Here is a 27,214-nt window from a genome sequence, read left to right as displayed (position 1 = left end):
AGATTTAGAGCAAAATGCAGGAAAAACTCATGTCCAGGGGTATTGCTGGAAACCTCAATCTTGGTGGCAACCAGGGAAGGCCAACATTGTAGCTGGCCTGAGGCTGAGACACTGGGTGTGGAAGCAAGAGAAGTCATCACAACAGCGGAAGCTGAACACAGTGACCTGGGGAGCAGATAACAGTGACCGAGCCTCCAACATACCCCAGGATGGGATGGCACAAACAGATGCATGCACATAACCTAGCGATTCTACTTCTAGGTACTTACCCAAGACAAGTAGGAAAAAGCCTACGTCCACACCTGAAGACCTGAAGGCGAACGTTCATTAGCGGCATTATTCATAAAAGCCAAAAAAGTGGAAACAATCCAAATTTCCATCAACTGGTGAGTGAACAAATGTGGTACATCCATATAATTGAAAACTATTCAGCAAAAATAAAAATTACGAATGCATGCTAAACATGGGTGAGCTCAGAACACTTTAAATGACTGGATTTTATGGTGTGTAAATTATACCTCCACAAAGCTGTTAAACTATAATGGGATAAAGATTTCAACAGACCTTCCACCAAAAGAAAGACAGGAATGACAAATGTTATGATGTTAGTATTATTAATGGTTAGGTAACTTCAAATTAAATCACGAGATACCATTACATACCCACTAGAATGGCCAAAATTCAAAATACTGACAATAGCAAGTATTGGCAATAATGTGGGAAAACCCTCACACAGCACTGGGCCACCGGTAGGGGTGGGGGGAGGAGGGGGGCTGGAAAATGGTACAGCCAGTTCGGAAAACAGTTTGGCAGTATCTTAGAAAGTGAGACAGACATTTACCATAGGACTCAATTATTCCACTCCTAGGTATTTATTCAAGAGAAATGAAATCACATGTTCACATAAAGATTTATATATCAATGTTCACAGCCACTTTATTCATAATAACCCAAACTGGAGAGAGCCCAAGTGTCCACCAATAGGGGAGCGGATAACAAACTGTAGTACAGTCATACAATGGAATACTACTCAGCAATAAAAAAGAACGGATTCAAGCAGTAACACTGATGCCTCTCACAGATACACCGAGCATAACAAGCCTTACACAAACAAAGGACATACTGAATGTTTTCAGCTAATCTATGGTGACACAAGCAGATCAATCTGCCTAGGGGTGGAGGGTGGATGGGTGGGAACCGGCTGTAAAGGGGCTTGTGGTACCTTTCGAGGGGTGACAGAAACATTCTCTATCTCGGTTGTGGTGACAGATGCACAGGTGTCTGTATGTATCCAAACGCATCAGACTGTACACTTACAGTGAACGTTTTTGTTGTATGTAAATTATAACTTACTGGAGTTACTTTTAAAAAACTGTGAAGAAATAAATCAGATTAGAAATATACCCCCAAACTTACTGAGGAAACAGGCCTCTAAAAAATGGAAATGAGCTAACCAATCTGCCTGGCTGTGTCTCCTGCAATCCTAGTGTTTGCAGAACTTTCATCTGTTTTCACCTGTTCTGGCAGCACTGACACATACCAGGGTCTGGCACCAGCATGAAACTGTTAACAGATGCACAGTCACATCGAGCATTTGCCAAAGACTTTAATAATCTTATGCCTTGAAAGATCTGCCACAAATGCTTATTCAAGAACTAGGTTTCACACACCACGTTATTTATACATTGGATATGCCATGCCTCATCCCCAGCTTTTGCTAAGAATACTGAACCGTAAGCTCCGTTAAGGGCAGCAACTCTTTTTTCCACATCAGTGTACGTGCGGTGTCTCACACGGTCTCTTACTTCTCTCCCATGTTCAGTAAGTATGTGCTAAATGAATGAACCCACACTTCAGCTCACCCTGTGTTCCAGTTCAAGTAACTCCCACACATTCTTCTTCAGGCTGAGAAGACGTCAAGATTACCAATGTAACTTTAAGAATGAAAATCACACAAGAGCTGCTCACATACAGTTACCCACAGTGGCTCTCTAGTGACTGCTGGGACTCTAACAGAATGCTACGTCTGAATTATTAGCTGCCGCATTTTTCGTGCCTTTCGTTCCTGGTTGCTTATGACAACTCTCTCAGTGACTCACTGGCAGCTGCTGCTTCAGGAGGGACAAGAAGCAAAACCAAGACATGTCTGCTCAACTCTGATGTCAAAGTTTTTTTTTAAAGCCAAAGGAAGAAACATGAGCCCAAAAGCAAAAAGGCTTTTGATTTGTCAGAGCCGAGTTCTGGAGGCAGAAAGGGCTTTTAGCAGTCTACAAACTCTGGGGTGCAAAGTGCAAAAAAAAAAAAAAAATTCAAGGACCTCAGCCTGGCTGAAACAGGCAGTTTATTCTATGAACCACACAGTTGGGAAGAATGGGTAATGATACAGGAACAGTTTTTTCATTCAAAAAGAGCCGTACATTTGAGAAAAGAGAACTGGAGGGAATGTAGCTAGATCTTAGTTGTAAAGGTCTATGATACGCTTGGCACTCCTCCCCAAGGGCTGACACTCCACGTGGGGTGTGAGTGAGAAAACCACAGGTAAAGTTGTGTGCCGGCTGTACAACAGAATCACACGCCAACAGTTAACTCAGAATCTCTGGTGTGGAGTTAAGGCTTTAGTATTTTTTTAAAAACTGTCTTCCCTTCCTACCTCCCAAGTCGATCCTATCTTCAGCCAAGTTTTAAGGATTACTGACTCGCAGGGACCCCAAAGTTGAGGAATGCAATATACCTGTCTTCCCACGCTGTAGCCATCTTTGTGGACAAACTCCCTGGCAATCCCACCGACTCCTTCGAACAGGGCGCTGGAGCACAGAACTCCCACACAGACACCACTGGGGACTCGGTTTTGTGAACGAGGGTCTGGTGGACAAGTTTAGCGGTTGAAGCATGGATGTGGTACAAAGTTAACTACTGCCAGAAGGCCTGAAACTCATGCAACTGTCCCCACAGGGCTCTACGCAGGGGACAACTCAGACTAGAGCTATTCATCAGCACTGCTCACAGTTCCTGCTGACGACCACAAACCCACCAACCCCTAACTGTAACACCGACTCGGTTATTCAGAGCCTGTGCATCTTTACCAGAACCCTGCAGTCATAACAAAAGCCAGTGACATCTGTGAAAGCAAATAAAGGATTCCTTAAATCATCAACTTTTTCAAGGTATTTCCAGTCTTACTGAAAAAATTAGGAAACTCTGACTCAATTTAGTAACAAGAGGACTAGCTCTGCTCATGCATAGTACCTAATTAACGTTAAGGGACCAAGGTCTTCACCAAGTTGGAATTATTAGACCTCCAAAAATATTCAGCTGAGGATTGGAGTGGAAAACGAACTTCCCAGATTCATCTAGACCTATCAGTCACTGGTCGCATTTGGCTCTTGAACGCTTAAAACGTGGCTATTTCCAAATACAGATGTGCTATAATATATATCACATTTCAAAAACTGAAAAAAAGATCTAAAAATATCTCACCGACAATTTTTATACCAATTACAAGCTAAAATGCTGACAGTTTGGATATTTAAACACCCTAGGAAGGCCTTTTAGCCTTTGCAATGTTTGAACTCCAACAATGGATGAACTATATGCTGTTTGACTCCCTTGATGGATATCCTCTATCTGGATAACGAATAGCCTTAACATTTACAGATTTAATAACACTTTAATTTATAAATGAGCTACTTTAAAAGGTTCGTGACATAGTTATCTGCTATTTTTCTGAAATATAAATCTGCATTGCTCACAGTATACAGTTTGTTTTCAGCTACCGAGCTACTAAATTACCAAGCCAATCAGAAAGAATTTAAGTCTTAAACTGACTTTGCTGGGAAGTTATTTTTTGGTCAGGTACTTTTTAACTATCATAAAATAATGAACACTGAATTCATAAGTTCATGGAAAAGAACCAGAGGCATAAGGCACTATATGGCAGAATTTAACAATGCTCTTATAATTACAGCATCATTAAGGTATTGCAGAAAAAGTATTTTCACTTTATTTTACATGAGAAGTCGAATCTTAAATCATGCAATTATATTTATGATTATAAGGGTTTTTTGTTTTTTACATTTTAGGGCAATTCCCTCTAAGGTGTTAAGTTTCTATTATTCTAACGCAAGTGTAGGAATTCCTGGTCTAGGAAGTTCCAAGTTACCTACTGGTGCATCTTTGAACCAATTCAGAGAAACCTGTGAAAGTTTAGCGTCCCCACAGATATGCTGTATTAGATTAGGGAATCTGGGAGGAGAATGGACTCCTTGACCTAATATAATACAAGGATATCCCAGGGTTTCTGCTGCTTCTCCAGAACTAAATATAAGCTTATCAGTCCTCTTTTCCTGTCCCTCACTCAACAAAGATAATCATGAAGCACCCACTGGCAACCCACGGCCTTCCAGGAACGAATAAACCTCTTCTGGTCCTCCTCTTGCTTAGCCTAACTAACTGACCTACCGCAAAGCAGCATCCATCTTTCCTGTACACCAACTTCTACAAATACTCTATTTCCAGTAATAGCTTCTTTCTGTTGTGAGTGCCTGAGAAGACTCGCATAATGGAAAGGGTCTGGGACAAAAGGCCAGAGAGAAAACCTCATGAATGCTTCAGAATGCATCTCAGCATCTCACCACACAAACCTGGAAAAACATGGCCCTATTCCAACAGACACCTGAAGTTAAGAGGGAACGTGAGGGTGGTGTTTTGGGAGAAGTCCAACTCAACCAACCTAGATATCATTATACTTATCATGCACTTATGGACTCTTCTAACAGTGTTGGCGACATTTGTGTCTAGACAACTCCTGAACCTTAACAGCCACACACACACATACACATATACATATATTCTTTTGCCTTCTCACAACTTGCCAACTATACCTGTCTGGCTTCTCCCTCAAGGCTCTGCCTCCTATTTCAGATCCAATTTCTTTATGTTAGAGTTGGTGTTCTTTATCTCTGGCTCTCCAGGAATACTTCCGACATACTCAGCTTCCCCAAGTAGAGACAGGCTGTCCTTAAGACTCAACCCTTCACGATGTGGAGAACGTACTGATGGAGTTGTCCTGGTCTGGTCTTTCATCCCCAACATGTAAACGATTACCGAGATGAGTTAATTTTCTCTCTAAATTTTTAAGTTCTTCAACTTTCCTTTCCCTATTGTCATTCCTTTAGTTTTGCCTCTCCTTATCTTGCCTGAACTGCTACACATTTTCTAACAAAGTCTCTCTGCCTCTAGTTTCATTCCTCTCTAATCTGAAGAGTAAATCTGTCTTTTTCCTGCTTAAGATCCTCCAATTGTAGTTTGGCACCTATAACCCTTTGTGCTTTGCCACCTGCTTACCTCTCTAGACATAGCAACTTCCCAAGAATGTCCTGCTTGTAGGTGCTATGCTCTCTGCCTTAGGAATACCCTTCCCAAACCTCTCACTGCTCATGTCCGTTTATCCACAGCTCCTGGAGTTATGTATGATCTATTTGTCCTTAAAGATTTCGTTTCATCATTCTCTTGCCTAATCCAGTGATCTTCCTCACTACCCCCGCTATACCTTGTGTACAAGTCTATAACAGCAATTATAATTCTTTATTATATGCTTGCTTACTTATTTGCTTCCCCCACTAAAGGTTAAGGTCTTAGAGGTTAGCTATCTTAGATTTCTGTATTTTTGTTCCCTAACAGTCCATAGAATCAAGTACACTTAATACATAATTGCTGGGACAGTAAATCTCTAGATTTTACCAAGAAGGAAGAACAGAATCCACAATGTCTTCTTTATATACATAGGTTTCTTAAACACATCAGCTAAAGTCTAAGACATTACTTTTCTACCTTGTGAATGGAGAGAATAACAAAAATGATTTATTCATAGATGGACACAAGTATTTTTATTGTCTGTAATAACCCCTAACATTATTAAGAGTTTACTGTGTGTCTGGTGCACACATGTACCTTCCCCCTAAGCCTCACAACAACCTTGAGGTAGGCAGTAGTTTCACCTCTTTTTATAGGCAAAGACAAGGCACAGAGAAGTTAAGCATCTCGCCCAATGTCAAAGAGAGAGCAAAACCAGGCAGTCTGGCTCCAGAACCCATGTCCTTAACCACTCTGCTCCAAAGCTCAATTCCTCCTGCATCATGAAAACTGGCCTTCAAAAGATTAATTACACCTCTTTTTAAAACATAATGTAATAGTACCAAACACAATCTAAATTTTAAAAGTTATGATTACACACTGACAGACCATTCCTCCCCAAAACTTAATAGCTCTAATACAATCATATTTCAATTAAAAACTTTACAAATACGTTTCACATTGGAAATTTCAAAGTACATCTTTACTTATCTTTATGGTAATGAAGACCTCCTTGTTCATTACCACCACAGTCGTTTCTCAAGCTATTTTAGACGTTTAACTCAATGGGTGTACAAAAATAAACAAACTGCGACATCAGTTAATTCATGGTAACCCTTCAGCAATAATTCTCAATTTTACTGTAATATACTGTCAACTTCTAGACATTACACATTACAGTGGATAAACTTTCTCTTATTTTCTATTTCCATTTCTAAATAACAGGATAATTTGGCAAGATCATTTGGAAGTTTTATTAAAATATTAGTATGAATTGTTCCATTTTAGTTCAGAACATACTAATACAAGTTGTTCCTAATACACTTTCTGTAATTCTTGTGATGGATGCTTTTGATATCTTTTTTGACAGGAAAGTACTTTCTAATAGAGGAAAATAAGAGGTATTACAGAAGAGTCATTACTGAAATCATGAACAAAGCAATGAAGTAAATATTATTACTGTGATTTTCTAAAAACTGATAGTCATTGCAAAGAAAGAAGATGCAATGGATTTCTGTAATAAAGATCAATACCATCATCAAATTCCAAAATCTCTTTTAATCTCCCTATAGGGTCTGTATCATATGCACACAGGTGCCCCAAACACTACTGACTAAAATGTAACCTTTTCAAAATGCTAGCACCAGGTTCACTGGTAAGAGGGCACAGGCAGAACTGTAAGTTTATAAACATGAACCATTGGTACCTATCAATCTCAGCATATCAGATCAAAAAGGCAGGCATGAAAATTTACAATAGGAGAAGTCAGTCACTTATTCTAGGACCTGGGGTCCCTACAGGTGCCTCACAGTCTAGGGCAGAGCTAAGAAGCACAATGTTGGTTGACAGACATTACAGTATCACTTTAAAATTTTTCCTTTATTTCTGGGATGTGAGTTTATGCCATGCCATACTGCTCTCTGCTTCTCTATAAACAAGCAACCAACAATTCATCTTATTATTAGCCACTGGTCTAAAATTAACGATGGCTTAAGGATCTGAAAATATGTCATCTCCCCTTAGTAATGTTTCAGCTAAAACTTAATATTAACATATCTGGTTTTCTTCAATGCTTTTAGTTCTTTCCAGAGAATCACCTGAACTTCAAAGACCAGGTATTTCCCACTCAACTCAAGAATTCTGTGATTTAAAAAGAACATGCAGCTTTCTAGCTTAAACACAGCATACACAGAATACGGCCCTCAAGGTACTGCCTGGGTAGTTATTACCGAATTCAGCTGTTCCCCAATAAGAATCACTACTAGGAGTATACCAAGTAGCAACTTCCTCTAAAGAAAACCAAGGAGTAATTTAGTTTCAGAATGAAAAGATGTGGATAGAGAAGAAAAGTAGACAATAAAAAAAGATAATTTAACTATTGTTATTCACAATATAGCAAAGAAAAAACCAGAAGTTACACACTTCAAAAAAGGGGTGTGGGGTGATAGGCCAAAGACAAAATACTGGCATGCTGGAATTTTTTTTTTTTTTTAACTTGGAAAATATCTGTATAAGAACAAGGAACACTTCACATTTAACACATTGTCAATATGTATTGAGTTCACCTCAGGACAGATCCAACTGCAAGAAAATGGCCCCAATGAACTAGAAGATTTCCCGCAACTAACAAACTGTACTCACAATTAATAAGCAACATTTACCTCTAATGCAGTTTTACAAAGTTCCTAATAATCTGATTTATATGGAAACTTCCTCTGTGGAAAAAATAAGATGGTTTGGATATTATTATCAATGCACAATATGGATATCAATCAGATAGGAAATTCAATTATTATTGAATTTTTAGAAAGAGTTTCATGCTTTGTTCGAACGTAGTAGCTTATTGTTAAGAAATTTCCTTTCTTCAACTCTCCAAGTTAGTAAATAAAATTAGGTAATATTTACATTTAATTTACTGTCTTTTTCATTTAAAGAAATAGGTTTTAGTCTTGTTATATAATAAGTTAATTTAAACTACTGCTCTTAAACTTCACTATACCCAAAGGTAGAAAGTAAAATAAGCTTTGAAAAGGAATCTGCCATTTTCACAAATACATTTTAACCTGAAATCTTTTCAAAATACATATTGCAAATATGCTGACGGTGCTGCACGCTCAGGCATTTCGGGCTACATTCTAATACAGCGTTCAGTGGGTGAGAACTGAAACAACAGTATAGCGTTTAAAAGAAACATAAGACTTGCACTGAGAAACCAAAACCCATATAGCATGCAACAGTTAACGACATGGCCTTTTAAATGTTCAGCTATCACAAAAAAAAATCAGTTACAGAAGCCATTATTTATATTTCAATCACAAACACTGCTCTTAAAATACAATCTATATCGGATTTATACCCAGATCTGAAAAACACAGATTAAGATGAGGCTTAGTCTAATTTTTCTGGCAAAAAAAGTCAAAAGAAAGGTAGAATAATTCTTACTATCTCTTACATATTCTGGCAAGAACAACAAAATCCAAAAGCCAGATCAAAGTACAATGACGAGTCAAAATTGGCAATAAACCCATTATGAAGAGTGGCACTAAAGTGAAATTTCAGAACATATTGCTTTTCTAAATATTAAGTGCAATCTTACTGGAAAACATGTATTTACAAAGATTCTAGAACGCTATCACCAACTTGGTGTCTAGGTTTTCGATCTTTATTTTGTCTCTGTAATATTCAGTTGTCAGTAGTTTCAAGCTACATACTTAAAAATATCTAACGTGATTTTTATAGCCTACTTACACTATTCAGTGTCCAGGTACAGATTTACAAATATTGTAAGTGACATTATGTAGAATATTATAATATTTTCCAGAGTAGCAACTTTGACTTTGAATAAAAACCAGAGTATCCGGGCTATAAAAACATTTTCTTTTCGATTCCTAAATTCTTCTTTTTGGGGAATCATTGATGGAGACTGAACTCAAAGTAAAAAATGCTAACCTTTGTCAATTTTAACAAAAAAGGGATTGCTATAAACAGATTTTAAGTAAATACTGTTCTAGACAAATATAATAATCAAGTAGCACTTGACACAAACACTGAACTTTCGTCTAAACCACAGGAGCTTTACTGGAGCAGCGGCAGCACAGAACTCTGTGACAATCAGAGGCTGAGAGGACGGTCCAGAACAAAGAAGGAAAAGAACGTAAGCTCAAAAAATTAAAAAGTCAATGAATAACCTGTATCAGAAAATAGCTTCCAGGAGGATACTAACAGGTAATTACCACAGCCAGAGTTCATCTCTGCCTTCAAGAATGGAAGACAACAAAAACAATTCTTACCGTAACAATATACCAGTAGTAGAAAAAAATGAATTATTCATAGAATATTCTAAGAGGCTTTTCCTGGGATGAGTGGGTTTGTGTGTATGTGTGTGAAAGCTTACAAAATTAAAAATGTGAAACAAAATGGATTCATATTAAGATTCATGATAACAGAACAAAATTTAAGGAAAGAATGTTTTCCTTGAGGGAAGAGTATTTCCCAAAACCGGTTTAAAAAGCACCTATGAAACCATGCTATCAGCTGTCACAACAGAGGTTTTGGATGCTTTTGTCAATTGCAGCATAACAAAAGGCATTTCACAGCATAACTTTAGGGAAAATGTTATCTGGTCTAGAATCACACAGAAAGCAACGAAAAACTCTTTTAATTGCCTCTAAAACACCAATTTTTCTGGGGAGCAGCAGTTGCTCCTGCACGTGCCCTTTCAAAAAATATACAGAAGCAGAAATAGGGAAAAAATTTGAGAATAAGAGTAGCAGCATTAAATAGAAAAGCAAATACTTAAATAAAAGTTTAAAATAAGGAAACAGTACTACTGTGCAACTTTCAATTATACCAAGTAAAGTGCACTGCTTAAATGTTCACTGATAACATTTTCCCTATATGTTGAAAATATGAAATCTACTTATTGGTATCTTTTTATATTAAAAAAGAAAAAAAGACATTCACTATTGTAGCCCTGATAGCTCTCTTCCAGTATTTTTTAACCATTCAGATGTATTTTATGGGAATATTTATTCACATAATTTTGCTTAATACATTTCCTTCTATACAAGACTGAATTTAAAAGTCTCTATAACATTTTCAATTACAGTAATAACACATTAATAAATTATAAATTAACAAAATCTTCATATTTGCTTTAAAAAATCATTTATCAAACACTAACCTCCAGATTATCTGGAAAATTAAAGATGCAAATTGCTATAAATCTGGCATCCCGATTAAATTCTGATTTTTAAAAGTATATAAAATGTCCCTCAAATTATTCCAAGTTCCACTCAAGAAAATTTTATTTTACCCTTTTCACAAGTTACTAAGTTTACGATCTGCTAAACATTCTACCCAAATGTGGGAAAACTGTCTGGAGATGCAAAGCACAATAAAATAATTACATGAAAAGAACAAATAAAAATACCCGTTAAAACAAAGTTATTCTAGCTGGCAGCGCTTAAAATTGGTAATTTGTATTTTTTAAAAAGTTGCATAGCTGCAAGATGATTCATTACTGATTAACTATTGAGCAGTTTTACTTAAGAGGAAATAATATACTTAATAAATCACAATTCAACAGACAATCTTAGATTTAGTTCATTAAAATGTAATTATGTAACTTGATTTTTACTCTTTGGACTGAATTCTGGTACTGTTACTGGTACTCGGTTAATTTCAACTATTAACATATTTTAGCTCTCCTATGTAGAAGTCTATTTTCCACTCTTGGGGGGGAAAACAGAAGAACTTGAGATCATGTCTACATTCAGACAATGTTTTACTGCTTGATTACATTTCTTGGTTTCACATTTAAGACCTTAATTTATAAGAAGTACATTATGTGGTCTTCAGTTTAAGAATAGATGAATGCAGAAACATCGTGTTGGGGAAAATAAAGTGACCCCCAACCAAAAAACAAGTCAAAACACAACTAGTTGCGCGGCTCTACAGAACTTGATAAAATCAACTTCTAAATCAGTTAACTTTGGCGTCTGAATACAAAATGTTTATCAGTGTTACCTACGTAGATGACTATTAAGGGATGTGCAGCATTTTCAAAATCCCTGTGTGTCCTTTATATGCATGTTTGGTACACTGAGTTCTGTGGCAACTGTCCTCTCTTCGGCAGGGTTACCCCCCTGTGTGAATGTCCATCTCTGCATTACCAAGTCTCACAGAACTCAGATTTCTGGCTGAGTATGCCTGCAGTTTTGTTTTTCTTTTTCCAGAGACAGATCCTCATATCCTCTCAGTTTTTCAAGCATCTTGGAAAGACAAGAAAACCTGTGTAGAAGCAGATGCATTAGGTTTACGCAGTGGTCCTAACACTAACACAAAACACAACACCCATTTCCCCACGAACACTGCTTTAGTTGCTATACATTTTCATACACTTACTATTCTAAAAACTCCTAAAATTAGGGTTCTGTAGAAGAACAGATAAAGGACAGAAGGACCAATTAAAGCTTAAGACAGTCACAGAAAATAGCCACCACATAACAGTCATTCTCCCTCCACAAGATCACGCCAGAGTACAGAAAACACACAACACGTAACACCTACACACCTATTAATCTTTCCCCAAATAATTAACAACCTCCAATAGAAACAGTAAACGATTTCCTAACTAATCCAAACCTTAGATTGTCATGTGTATCTATTTTGGGCTGTCCACTAAATTCTTAAGCTGAAGAACATCAGAAATGTTGTGCATGCTGCTTTATTGGTGTCTTTTTTTTTTTTTTAAACATGTTTTAACAAAAGGGGCGCCTGGGTGGCTCAGTTGGTTAGGGGTCTGCCTTGGGCTCAGGTCCTGGGATCGAGCCCTGCATCGAGCTCCTTGCTCAGCGGGGAGCCTGCTTCTCCCTCTGTCTGCGGCTCCTCCTGCTTGTGCTCACTCTCTCTCTCTCTCCCCGACAAATAAACAAAATCTTTAAAAAAAAAAAAAATAAATGTTTTAACAACAAATCCTCTTCACCCACATGCTTAATGAGACAGCAAAAGGGATGGGAGGAATTTATCATCTGACAAATAAGAACAGTCAGAACTGAAGCAAAAATTTGAGTTAAGATATTCCATGTTTGTACATTTGTAAAAATGACTCTTCAAGACCCAAAGAGACAAAATTCCACTGATTTATAAAATTTATAAGGGCAGCTGCCACCAAACTAAGGTTCTGTGTACAAAAAAAATCAAAAAAAGATAACACTGATACATAAAGTAAGGAAACCGAAATGCTGTTTAAGACCAACATGCATATTGACTGTGAGATGAGATGCATGTTCCTTATACCCCATAAGCTCATTGTAACACTAAAGGAAAAATGCAGCTGATCGGATCATGAAACAAATACATTTTTATGACCATAAAAATCCCACCTCACATAAACAAGCTTATTGCCTCTGAAAGACACATTTTACCTATAGGTGAAAACTTCAGACATATTACCTTGGTATGTAAAATACTAAGATAAAAATTTCATTTTATTAGCATGAATTTTTAGTACTTCTCTTTAAATGCTTCTATAATTTTAGCCATACTTTTAGGTTCTTGGCCCAGACATAAGATTATACTGAAGATATTCCAAAGCATCCCCCTCTTCAAACCTGTTTGCTGTGAGATAAAAACATACCTGCACATATACTCAAAACATGACCCCATCGCCACTCTTCTTTTACACAGAAGTCTTACCCCAATTCATACTTCCAGTGTGTCAAGGTCTGATCTCAATCACCTCATGGGAAAAGATTCAAAAGCTGACAGTCTTCTCGTACCCTCCAGCTTCCCAAGGCGTTCCCATTTCCCATGCAGAACCCTACTATAATTGTGACAGAGGTCTCACTTCGTGCTGCCATTCTTACTCGGTCGTTATATCGGCTATTCAGTGACCTCAAATCTCCTCTGTCAATACTCTAATCTGCTGCTATTAAATTATCCTCATCAAGGGCAATGATCTGTTCCAGTTTCCTGTCTTTAGTCTTAGCCATTCAAAAAAGACTGTTGGCAGTTACTGGCTTAGGTCTCTGAACAGAGAGGCTCCAACTCCTGAAACAATTCCAGGATCGGCTAAGATGTTCTGCCTGAACGTAAAAACCCAATGCTTTATGTCATTTCTGCAAGTCTTCTCATAAAAAGCTTTTCATATATATGAAGGTATCAATTAAATTATTTTTTTCAAAGCTAAATGAGGTCATTTAACTCACTTCATGGAATATGGAAAAAAGCAATAGTCAAGTGAGTTTATCATTCAATTCACTGAACATTTTCAGATAATGCAGGATAATGAATAAGCTAAGTCAGCAGAGCAAAACAAATTCTGTATTTGGTTTAAAATTCATTTTTTTTCCTCCTACTGTATAGACAGGCACCATATAACATGGTGCAAGACTAAACTGAATGAATGAGTACATGATGCAACTTTTTGAAGAAAATGCTCCTACCTAATTACAGCAAAATAGCAAAGAACACAATCTTTGCAGCCAATATGCCTGGGTTCAAATCCCAGTTCTGCCAAGTAACTAGCGTGACAAGTTCCGTAACCTCTCTGTAACTCTGTTTCCTCATCTGTATAATGGGAAAAGGAACAGCAAGAGTCCTGAGCTCAAAGGGTGGCTACAACAATTAGTTGAGTTATTAATAGATGTAAAATGCTTAGAACAATGCCTGGCACATAATAATGCGACATAAATGTTAACTGATTATTATGATTAGAATTATAATATTATATTGCATTACTAACTAAGAACATACCTGTCAAGTTTGGAATAAGAGTACAGAATTTGATTCTGCTTCCTAACGCATGCCTTGGACTATTACGCATACTGCTTCTTAACATCATGAAATTAATTACTTTGGCCCTCAGATTTCTTAGTGGTAAAACGGGGTAATAGGTTCCAATATGTACATATATGTAGTACATGTGTGAAATTTATACCAACCATATCCTTCATGGGTTTCAATACTAAACTAAAATTAAATGTGTCTTAAAGTACCAAGAATGCAGAAGTTACTCAATATTATGACTTTCTTCAGGAATCGATAAAAGTTGTTTTCTATTTATCTTTTCATGTGAGTTTTTTACATGGTAACCTAACTCAATGTCTGGGACAAGCACACATACACACACTTCAATGAATGAATGAATGAATGAAAATGGTGGCTGAGAAAAGTATAACTCAGGTAACAAGTTAAAAAGCAATTAAAACAGAAAAATGGAGAATTACCTATAAAACAGGAAGCGGATGCTTAATCTGAAGGGTGCTCAGGGCAAGATCTATTTACTTCAAACCATTCATCTATGCAGCTAGAAAAGAACAAAACCAGAAAAGCTGAAACACTTTTGAATTACTGATGTCATGACAGCCATAATAATAATTCTTACTTCTTAAGGTCGACCTTAATATGTATTTACAGGGGAAAAAAAACTCAACATTTTAAATGAGCATATCTGGCATAAGTAAAATTACGATAAGTATCAGTTTATCACATTTTGTTTTGTTGTTTTTGTTTTTTGTAATCTCTACACCCAACATGGGGCTTAAACTCATGACCCTAAGATCGAGTGGCATGCTCTTTGAACTGAGCCAGCCAGGCATCCCACATTTTGGTTATTCAGAGCAGTTAAGGAAATAACCTTCGTAAAATTATGCTATAAAATACTTTAAAGTTTAAACAGAACAACCATTACCAAAAGAGAATCTGAAGAACTATCAGTTTACCAGTATTCAAAATTAAGAGACAAATCTGGACAGGTATTTTTCTCTTCAAAATAATTCATTCATGCAAATATCAATCTGTCCGTGCACCTATCAGTGTAATCAAAAACAGCTTTTAAATTCTAATTCTTGGCAGTACTGCATCTTCTAAAAGACTGTATTTCAATACTCACATATAAATATAGCCTTTTATTTTAATTCTATCCCACTCTACAATACATATACACACGCAAATAAATATACTATCACCCAACTGCATTTATAAAGTATTTCGTGATTTTATTAGAAGTTAAATATTAGGGTGCATATAATTATCCTCATTGCAGATCTGCCCTGTTCAATGCAGTAGCCACAAGCCACATGTGGCTATTTAAATTATGATTAAATAAAAGAACAATGCAGTTCCTCAGTCACACTACCACACTGCAAGTGCTCGAAAGCCACATGTGTGGCTTTTGGCCATTCTACTAGACAGCACAGATATGAAACATTTTCATCAGTGCAGAAACTTCTAGTTCACTGTGCTACATGGCAAGGACTTGATAAGGTTAAGTAACTTGTCCAACAGCTAGGAAGTTACCCAAGCAGAATTCAAACTGCTCAACATTCTCACTGTTGACACATGTCAAATTTGCATATGCCACAATTTAGAAGGCTTGGCTAAGTGCTTACAGACAAAATTATTATGTGTCATTCTCATATCCTGATAGGACAGTTTGGTGGGTAAAAATAATGGATGAAATTAAAAGGAAAAAAGTTTGAAATATTGTGAGAGTTACCAAAATGTGACACAGAGACACGAAGCATGCAAACGCTATTGGGAAAATAGTGCCAACAGGCTCGCTCTATGCAGGGTTGTGAGAAACCTTAAATTTGTTTAAAAAGGAAAAGAAAAAAAGGGCTGCGTCTGTGAAACGCAATAAAATGAAGCACAATGAAACCAGGTATACCTACACTGTATGCTCCCACGGCCTGCTTCCATATATACTTTCACCTGTTCCCATTTGATGGAGCAAACACTAATGTGCTGAGAGATACTCTCTATGAACGAGTAAGAAGATCATCTCGTTACACTGTCCTGTTCTTCCACTTACCAGCTGCAATGAGCTAACTGCATTACGGAAAGCTGCTGAAGGAGAAGCTGGTTTCAGATACCAGACCGACAAACTGTTGTTACGTGTACTGAAAAAAAACAGTCTGAGGTCTAGTTTTCTTTTATTTTTTCACAGTATCATGATGCAAAAAAGTTTTACATTTTAATACAGTTAAATTTATCAGCTTTTCTTTTAAACTTTTAGGGGGGGAGGTATCTTAGCCCTAAAAATATTTCTTACCAAGATCAAGAACATTTCTCTCCATTCTGACACTTTTAAAGATTTTGACATCCATAGACACATGTTTAGTCAATTGGGAACTGGTTCTTATTTCAACTATAAAATAAGGATTTGACTATTTTTCTGCATCAATAACCAACTGACCTCAGTACCATTCCCTGATGTGTTCATTCTTTCTCTACTGCTGTAATATCACCTCTGCCAAATCAATATTCTATTCATTTACTTAACAAATATTTACATAGTATCCATTATGTGCAAGCACTTTCTAAAATTAAACTCATTTAAAACCTAATAGGGGCGCCTGAGTGGCACAGCGGTTAAGCGTCTGCCTTCGGCTCAGGGCGTGATCCCGGCGTTACGGGATCGAGCCCCACGTCAGGCTCCTCTGCTATGAGCCTGCTTCTTCCTCTCCCACTCCCCCTGCTTGTGTTCCCTCTCTCGCTGGCTGTCTCTGTCTCTGTTGAATAAATAAATAAAATCTTAAAAAAAAAAAAAAAAACCTCCTAATAACTCTATGCAGTTGGTACTATTGCCTCATTTCATAGACAGAGGGAGGGAAAAACTAAGCACAACTTGACCAGGATCACACAATGAATTAGTGGAGGGGCTGGGATTTGAATCTTCGGAGGAAGGCTAAACTCCCAAGAATCCATGCTTTTAACCCCTGAGCTCTGCTGTCTCTCATATATGCACAAGAGCTTATGGACTCTATTCCTATGCCCTTTCCACACTTGTCTTAATAGTCTTACAATGTGTTTGTACAGGGCAAGTCCCCGCAGCTGTTTTCTTCTTCGTGAGTATGACTGTTCTTGCCAAATGGACTCTTTGGTCCATGCATATTTTAGAATCCGCTTATAAAATTACATTAAAAAACTAGCTGAGATTTGAATGGGAAAATATTAACTATATAATTTGGGGTTCAGTAACATCTTTATGACATGGAGTCTTCCTATCCCCAAGATGGTATACCTCAAATTTTAGATCTTCTATATCTTTCAGCAAAGTTTTAAAGTCTTCAGTATCTTTTGTAGGATGTTTTTTTTTTAAAGATTTTATTTATTTATTTGACAGAGACAGAGACAGCCAGCGAGAGAGGGGACACAAGCAGGGGGAGTGGGAGAGGAAGAAGCAGGCTCCCAGCGGAAGAGGGAGCCCAATGCGGGGCTCGATCCCAGGACCCTGGGACCACGCCCTGAGCTGAAGGCAGACACTTAATGACTGAGCCACCCAGGAATCCCTGTAGGATGTATTCTTAATACAGCTTACAGCTTTGTTGTAGGTTTTGTGGCTGCTATTGTTATTATTCTATTTTTTAAAAAGTTATGTTTTCTTTTTCTTACTGGGATATGAATGCAACAAATTTTCATGTTTAGCTCCTATCTGGCAACCCTAAGTTCTTAATCCTTTTTTTTTTTTTTTTTAAAGAAAGAGCAAGAGAGAAAGCACCCACATATGTGTGCAGAGGGGGAGGGATAGAAAGAGAGAATCTTAAGCAGGCTCCATCTCAGGGAGGCCTGTTCTCATGACCTGGAGATCATGACCTGAGCCGAAATCAAGAGTTGGATGCTTAACTGACTGAGCCACCCAAGCGCCCCAGTTCTAATTTTTTTCTAAAGATTTTATTTATTTATTTGAGAGAGACAGAGAAAGCGAGCAATCAAGTGAGCATGAGTAAGGGGAGGGGCAGAGGGAGAGCCTTATGAGTGGGGAGCCCAACACAGGGCCCTGAGATCATGACCTCAGCTGAAGTCAGACACCTAAGCAACTGAGCCACCCAGGCACCCCTCTTATTAATTTTAATAATTTACCTAACATCTATTCTTTGCCTTTGTTTTGAAATCATTAATTAGTAAGTATAAAGTTTTACTGAATGTTTTCTTACATTTATTGAGATAATATGGCCATTTTCCTTTGTTAATGTGGTATACTATGTGTATAAATTTTCTAATCTTACAGTGCCTTTACATTCCTAGCATAAATCCAATTTAGTCAGGAGGCATTACTTCAGATAAATACTGATGAACTGGTTTGCTAACATGTTTTTGGATTATTTGCATTATGTTCATAAATAAGAGTGCCTTCTAATTTACTTTCCTATACTTGCCTTGTCTGATTTTATTTATTATTTTTTTAAGATTTTATCTGACAGAGAGAGAGGGAGAGAGCACAAGCAGGGAGAGCGTCAGGCAGAGGGAGAAGCAGACTCCCTGCTGAACAGGGAGCCGGATGTGGAACTCGATCCCAGGACTCTGGGATCATGACCTGGGCCGAAGGCAGACGCTTAACCAACTGAGCCACCAGGTGTCCCACCTTGTCTGATTTTAGCATCAAGTTTATACTACTTTCATAAAATAAGTGGGAGAACCTACAGTCTTTTCCTACCATTGGGGTGTTTACACTTGTTAACACGGTGTTCTCTGGATGTCTGGTAGAACCTGCTGTCCAACCCTCTTAGTGGTCTGTTTTTAGGTTTTTGGGTCTTGTTTTAATTCCTAGTATTTGTTGTTTTTCAAGGTTTGTCTTAGTAACTACTTATAATAGTTATTAGTCAATTCAAGTTTTCTATTTCTTTTTGAATCATTTTGGTAATTACTACTATCATAATATATAATTAATAATATTTATATATTATATAAAATAATGTATAATGAATTAGAAACATAATATTCTTGAGGAAATTGCCTATTTTGTTTATATTTTTAAATCAAAGAGTGTAAAATTTTTCACAAAATTTTCCAATTATTTTTAACTTCTACTGTGTCCGAAGTTATGTGTCATTCCTATACTGTTCATTTTTTACTTCTAGAGACAATCCTGACAGAGGCCTATCTATTTCATTCATCTTTAAATAAACAACTTTTGGCTTTGTTGGTCTGTACTCTACTGGGTGTAATTTTTTTATTTCATTATTTTCTTCTCTCACCTTTATTATTTTTTGCTTTATTTTATGTTTATTCATTTTTCTAATTTATTAAGAAAGAACTTGTTTAAGTTTTAAGAAGACTTTCTTTCCACTCTAAGCCTTCCAAGGATCACCCTAGAAAATGTCAAAAGGGTTTTTCATTATTATTCAGTTTGAGTATTTCTAAGCTCCATTCCGATTTCTTCTTTTTGGGGGTAGGAGGGTGGGGAGAGAATCCTAAGAAGGCTCCACTCCCAGTGCAGAGCCCAACAGGGAGCTTTATCTCTGGACCCTGAGATCATGACCTGAACTGAAATCAAGAATCAGGAACTTAGCCAACGGAGCCACCCAGATACGCCTCCATTATATTTCTTCTTTAATCTACAAATTACTTAAAAGTATGTGTGAAGATTATTCATCTTTTACTACGGACATATAACTGGCCAGAGAACAGCTAGCTTTCTGTATGGCACCAATGTTCTGTAGTTTGCTAAAACTTGCCTTATGGCCAGTACACCATCAACTTCGGTATATTTCACATGTGCTTGAAAAGAAAATGTACTAATTGCTAGGTGCAGATACACATACATCCATTAGACAAACCTGTTAACTGTACTGCTTTATTGTTCTAGGTCTTGACTCACGTTGTGCTTATCTGCTTGACTTAATGAGAACTATGTTGAAATTTTCCATTATCATGACATTTCTGTCCATTTTTTCTGACAGTTCTATAAATACTTTACCTTGAGACTATGCTCTTAGGTTCACCAAAAACTGAATTTTATATACCTTTATCATCATATCATACTAGTAATATTTTTGTTAAAATTTATTTTGTCCGATATTAATTTAGCTTTTTCAGTTTGCTCGCTAATATTTACCTGGACATAATTTTCTATTCCTTCACTTTCACATTTTTCTATATTCTTATGTTTAAGTGCGCTGCTCAGCAACATCACATCCCAGTCTTTCAGTCTGCTTTCAACTGATGAGTTTTATTTAGATTTATTAAAATTACTGATACTGGATTTATTTTTGCCTCCTTATTTTGTATTATTTATAGTGTTCTCTATGCTTTTCCCCACCCCCACCTTTAAATAAAATTCTAACCTTCTTCCTTTTATGGGTCTGAAATTTTATAGTTTTCTATTTTTTTTCTGTTTACCTTAAATAATTTTTTTACCTAAAAATTTTCCTGTGTTGCTCTGAAGCCAAGAACACTTATGAGACCTAGATGGGTGTTGGAGCCAAACGGAGGGGGCTAAAATCTCAGCCCTTCCATTTACTAGCCATGTGACCATGGAGAGATCTCCTATGGTCCCTTGGCTTATTCTCTCAATTATAAAATGAGGTTGTTACAAGGTTTACATGAGATAACCTAGCTAAGCTGGTATGGACAATACCTGGGTAACAGAAGATGTTTAACACATGGTAGGTTTTTGGATACAAACAGATTTGGGCTTAAATCTTAGTTCCAGCAGGTAAAAAGGCTGTTATTTTTTTAAGAAACAGGGAGAGGGAGCTTCAATTAGGAAGAAAACTTTTCAGCCCTAAGGACAATGTTTCAAATTTTGAGAACCATCTCTTGCTCTACTATCTACTTGGTTAACATAAAAAGAAACTTACCCTTTATGATATATGCATAGACAAGGCAGTCGTGCTATAGTATCTCCCTGCTGCAATTCTTCAAGGCATATTGCACATTCCCCAGCGTCTTTACTCAGTACATCCTCTGAGGAAAGAGAAAATGAATTCAGGACGATAAAACTGAAAGAAGAATTATGGGAACACAATATAGAGAGTGGTGACTGGCATATTTTTTAAGAAATACATAAAACTCAGCACCTGTATTTGAAATACTACTCATAAGTCAGTGAATAAGATTTACCTTTACTTACAGACAGCATCTTATTTCCATTTACATTTCTTGAGGCATTACAGTAAGAACAGTGCAGAATCCTCCAACTTGCAAAGGATTTTGCCATAAAACTTCATCAGCAAGTCAGTTATTTGCAATTTGGAATTCATTTTCCTTCTCTTACTAATCAATATTAACTTGATGCCCAAGATAGTTCAAAGAAAAAACTTAGAGTGTAATGTAGCTGAAAAGACATGAAAATACTATTATAGTTTTAAAAAATTCTAAAATAACAAAATTGGGTATGTCAAAGAAATCACCCTGAATATGGGGCTTCTTAAAAAGGACTGCTTAACTCAAGAAAATCCGAAGTTGGATTAAAGTTTTGTGTAGATTCTGAAAGGGACTTTTGGGAACTTGAGGATTTCAGACGTGCAACAATTCTTCTTAATCCTTTTCCAGAACAATGCCCGGCGGACACCAGGCAGCAATTAAACTGGCTTCCAGAGGGCCCTGCAGAGTGTTTAAAATACTGCTACTTTAAAACCCTTTACAAAGAGAAAATTCCTTTAGAGGGAAAGAAAAGGTTCCTTCAAATTGATGTTTTTATACTGAAAATTTAAATATTTTATTAATGTTAAAGCTTAATTTTTAAAAGGATCTTGCCTAGAACAGAGTATGTTAGCCAGATAAAATGACGAAGAACTAAAACATGCCACTGCTAGAGAGTATGGAGAAACTGCCGAATGTATGAGAATGTATACTCAGTAAGTGTAGAGAATGGAAAACTAAAGCAGGAACACACAATACGAATTTATGCCACCAATAACTAAATTGCTGTCTGTAGAAATAAAAATCAAATAGGCTGAAGAGAAAAGACTATACCAATCTCTATCTAAATGCTGAAAGACAGTGCAAGGTAGGGAAGTTCCTAAAATTATTTGCCTGGTCCCACACCTCTTATAAAAACCAACGAATTTAATTGTGCACATATCTGTAATCGTTCCTTGTAGAAAAATTCATTCTCTAAGAAGTAGTTCGCCCTTCAATTATTCATTTTGAGACAGCACATTAAGAGGAAACACTGGGTCTATACCAGCAGACAGATGATTTACCCCTAAGGGTGGAGGGGGTAACAGGGCAACCTCTGCAGAAAAAGGCCTTGGCAAGGAAAGTTCATGTATTCAGAATCTAGGGAATACGGTTGAAATGATTTTAGCTAACTACCAGGTAGTTCACGAGCTGATATATCACAGAGACTTGACTAGGATAAGTAAAGCTGGGTAAATGGAAAATGCTCTCATTAGCACCCCCCTCCCAGTGCCTTATCCCCATTTTTCTCTTCTTCACCTTGGAGGTCCCACCCACTACCTTCACTACACCCGCTCCAACCCTAAGCCCAAGTCTCTCCTTCCTTCTCTTGCTCTCCATTTTTTCCTTTTTGTTCTGGATAGCTTCCCACAGGTGGGAAACCAGTTTAATGTAAAAAACAAACAAACAAAAACCTCATTAGTGGCAGTTACTTGGTATACTGGAACCCACAAAAGGAGGCCACTCCAGTGGCCCCACCCATGTCACAAATCTAAACCTAAATCATCCTGCGCTTAAGGAAAACACCTCACTATCAAGGCAACCTAACACCAGTCACAGTCCTCCAACCTGGCTTTAGCTAGCTTACGTTACCCTAGAAAACAGGACCTTCTAGCCAATCCTGCCCTGTTTCAGGCTGCCTCTTCCAACGTTATATAAAAGTCACTCTTGAGAAAATACCTTCAGAAGTGCCCTTCAGGCACTGGACTCCCTCAATCTATGGATTACTTCCCCTCAAATAAAGTACATCAAACTCGTTACTGAAGTGTTTTAGTTTTGCCATTTGACAGTAGGATGATGGCAGTGAGAGGATGTGAAGGAGACATTGAAAGATCTTAGTAAAGGTCTGTAACTTCAAATAATATGGTATATTCTCACAGCACTGATTTCTTTCACTGCAAAGACATACCACATCATAACAATGAGTCTGAGTTCTATGACAAACTTCAAAAAAATCAACAATCACTTTTTACCAAGCCTAACACATCAATGATTATAAGATGTACCATTAGTTTACACATAAGTAAAACAAAAAGACCCCATCATTAAAATGACACAAATCAACTTGAAGATGCATCTCATTTTCCAGAGCTGCTGAAGTATGAAAAGGAAGTGTATCTCAGAATTGGTGAAATATGATATCACATTTTCTACCTTTTGGAATACATTAATAATGCATCTAGATGTAAGTCAAAATGAACCATATAATCTCCATTAACTTATATTAAGAAAATGAGATAGGCCAGCTTTTAAAAAATAAAGAAAAAGCATTGCCATATTTTTGCCATATACTACTATGTAACAGATTGTTAGCACCAAATGAAAAGAACTAGAAATCATTAGGTATAAGCTTCTGAATGCATTGTTCACAGAAAAATAAGTGTCTTAATACTCTTATGGCAACCTATGACTAGGTGTCAATTCTTTATTACAACAGGTTTTAAAAATCTTTGAGTTGGGAAAATTTTAGTATCTTGAAGGCCTTGGTTTTATCCTGTTCTTAAGTAAATGTATTTATGGTACAAAAAAGACAAACATAATCTGCATATAATTAGCATAATGATATTTATTTTAAGAATATAATGTTATGCTTTGCAGGTACTGAGTTAAAAAAATCATTTTAGGGGTGCCTGGGTGGCACAGCGGTTAAGCGTCTGCCTTCGGCTCAGGATGTGATCCCGGCGTTCTGGGTTCGAGCCCCACATCAGGCTCCTCTGCTATGAGCCTGCTTCTTCCTCTCCCACTCCTCCTGCTTGTGTTCCCTCTCTCGCTAGCTGTCTCTATCTCTGTCGCATAAATAAATAAAATCTTTAAAAAAAATCTAAAATGCCTTATTAAAGTCAGCCATTTAATCATAAGCTCCCGAAGCCCTCCCTAGTAGTGAAAAACAATCAGAACTATATATTCTATAACTATATATAGAATTATACATATTATTATATATAATCTATATATAATCTATGACTATATATATGTTAAGAAAGGTACACCTATATACAAGAACATCCCAAGCAGATTCCACTGCAGAAGTAGCCTCTATTCACTGTAAAAAGTTTCTAGTGAAAGGATCTCTGCTTGGGAAACTAAAAGGTAATGTTAACATATTATAGCCACTATTCAACTGCATTTTGATAAGAAACACTGAGTCAAAAGGCAGTTCGTTCAGTGCAAAACCCCAGTTATTATCTCTAATAGCAAATGCCTAATTTCAAATTTGAAAATTCACTATGCAACACGGTTCATTTTTGCCTACGTGGGGGTTTGCTAGAATATTTCCCTCTCCCATCCCATTATGACACTGTCCTTCAATTAAAAGGAAAGTTTTGAGCCTGGTAATCGGAAACATTCAGAGTTAAATATGGTTGGGAAAAACCACTAAATCCAGGATACCGAAGCATCTTCAAGACAGCTGGGGAAAAAATGTGAAAAATCTTTAGCCAATCAATTGAAAACAGTCACAAAGATACTACTATAAGCAATATGGAGTCAACATTTTAGGACTGCAATACATCAAGGGCAGACTACTAATGGCCAAAATTGTTATTAGAGAAGCAGAGGAAGGAACACTAAGAGATTTATTTAACTTCCATAGTTAGCTAGCCTGGCTGGATTCCTGCTCTCCACAAGCACTTACAAATGGAGAGGCACTAAAGATGGTGAATAGGAAACTAAACTTTTATTGCTTTTTCAAGTGTTGCTGATGTCCTACCTAAACAGTTGGAACACTAAAAGTTAAATCAGTGTACTGTTTATCAGTCTCATTTTTTTGTCTTACTCATACGGTGTATGCATTAATCTAGATGTACTGATACAAGAAAAGAAGAATTAAACCTGGAAGAGAGCAATGATTTCTAACCAGAGGTGGGCACCAGAATCACTGGGGTAGGCATTCTGTCTCAATCCAGAAGAAAATAAATTACATGTATGTGGGCTCCATCCCTAGAGATTCTGGGCTATACACCTGCCTCAGAAACACAACTGCTATCAAACAGCATGTTGAAGTAAAGCACAGGGTTTAAAATTGAAAGCTTAACAGGAATTTCCATCCTTTCAGTTAGCTATTTAACCTCCAAAACGTTGGTCAACTTTGAGTTTTCTTTTACTCTGCTTTAAGATTAGTATAATAAAGATACTCAAAATATTACAGAGATGAAATTTTAAAGAATTATGTGAAAAAAACTTTGTAAGTTATCAAGACATTATACAAAATACTTGTTTTTATTACCATTGTTATCAGAAAGTATTTTCAGACTTCTTCAAAAACAAAGTTGGTCATTTTTCTATCTCTTTTTCTCCTTATCCTGGTATTCTAGTTGTTTCAACTTCACACGATGTCATAAATAACCCCATGGCCACCAGAAACTTCTACAGGATACTCGTGACCTAACCATTCCTAGAGACCTATTATAGTTCCCAGGGTGGGAACAAGTCCATGAAACAACAGCGCCTAATTTTTAAACGTTTTGGCTTTATTCTATATTTAAAAGAACTATAAATGTCCCCTCTGTTATAAATTTTTACATACAGTTAGTGTTATTTATTAATCCTATGAGGTAACTAATGCTACCTCTTTGTTACAGAAAGGAAACTGAGGCTCAAAGAAGTAAAGTAACTTACCAGAAGTTACTAACCTAAGTTCTGGGGTGAGGATTCAAATTTAGGCTAAGTCGTTGGCCTGTTTACTACAAGAATTTTGCTACAAGAAACAATTTCACTTTAAAATAGCATAAATAGTGAAGCAAATGAACTGTTTCAGGCAACTTTAAGTATGAAATAAATACTCAAGATGGAGATGGCTACTTATTTAGAGGAAGTATTCTCGAGACTGATCAAATGCTTTATCTTCTGGAGTTATCAAGCTGCTGTCAAAACTAGTATCAGAAATGAGCTTACACTTTACTGCTTACTTCCTTCTATCGTAGAACTTTCTAAGATGACAGAAACAGTCTTTTTATCTGTGCTGCCTGAATTGGTAGCTACTAGCCACATATGCCTGAAAATAGCACTTGAAATGTGGTCAGCGCAACTGAGAAACTGAATTTTAAATCTTCTTTCATTTTAGTAAAATACAAAAACCTGAAAATATATAAGGAACATACATTTATAAACTAATTAAAAACTTCTGTAGATTGCTATTTCAATGTATAGCCTCAAGCTCTTAATTTGCATTGCCCAAAAAATTACTTAAAATTCAAGCAGCCAAATATGCAAAATTAAAATATTTAGCAGGTACAAGCACATATTCATATAGTTATTGCAGATCAAGACATGAAAAAAAGCAGACAGCCAAAAAAAAAATCCTTTTGAAAAGAAAGAGAACAAGTAAGACCAAATTTGTTAGAGGCAGCCAAGAAAACTCCATGCGAAAATTTCATAATCATCACAACTTTATTTTCAGATCAAGCATCCAAACAGATATATGATCTTTTCAGCAAAATACAATGCCAAGCACTACTATGGATCAGGCATGTTACCTGAAGACTTATTTTTTGTTCTTGAACCCTCAATGATAGCAGTAGAAAACAAAAGCAGCTGAAATGTGAAATAATCCCTAGAAAAATCAAGAATTAAAAAAATTCATAACATTAGTAAGAAGCAGTTACTCAAAGAATGAAAAATAGGGGCTCACGGGGCTTATTAATAAATACTTTCAAAAATAAATTTATCTCTAATGGACTTAAAAGGCAAAGTTAACATCAGATTATAGATCCATGAGCTGTTACTGTACTTAAATATCATAAGGGGAACTGGAAATTATACTTAACAGAGAGAAACTGCCATTTTCACTATAAGACAAATATATCAATAAAAACATGGGAATGACCTTTATTCAATTGTCTAAAACTCAAAGTTCATGGTCAACCTCTGCTTTTATCCTTTTTAGACACTCTGGTTCAACTAGGAATTACTCTGCCTCGATGCTACTGACAAGTACTGCACCAATGCTTTCTTT

At 36.7% G+C, this 27,214-nt stretch overlaps 1 protein-coding gene across 1 annotated transcript in view; it reads right to left on the bottom strand.

Annotated features, from left to right (window-relative positions):
- Positions 1-914: 914 nt before the first annotated feature.
- ZNRF2 (zinc and ring finger 2) overlaps positions 915-27,214 on the bottom strand; it is a 106,628-nt gene continuing 80,328 nt past the window's right edge. The window contains 3 exon segments of the mRNA XM_034644571.1: positions 915-11,643; positions 14,583-14,662; positions 20,940-21,045. Of these exon segments, the coding sequence (XP_034500462.1) occupies positions 14,605-14,662; positions 20,940-21,045 (164 nt within the window). The 3' untranslated portion in view covers positions 915-11,643; positions 14,583-14,604.

This window comes from Ailuropoda melanoleuca, chromosome 1 (assembly GCF_002007445.2).
Source record: "Ailuropoda melanoleuca isolate Jingjing chromosome 1, ASM200744v2, whole genome shotgun sequence".
Taxonomy (NCBI): Eukaryota; Metazoa; Chordata; class Mammalia; order Carnivora; family Ursidae; genus Ailuropoda; species Ailuropoda melanoleuca.
Note: the sequence above shows the minus strand (reverse complement) of the source record. Positions and strands in the feature narration are given on the sequence as shown.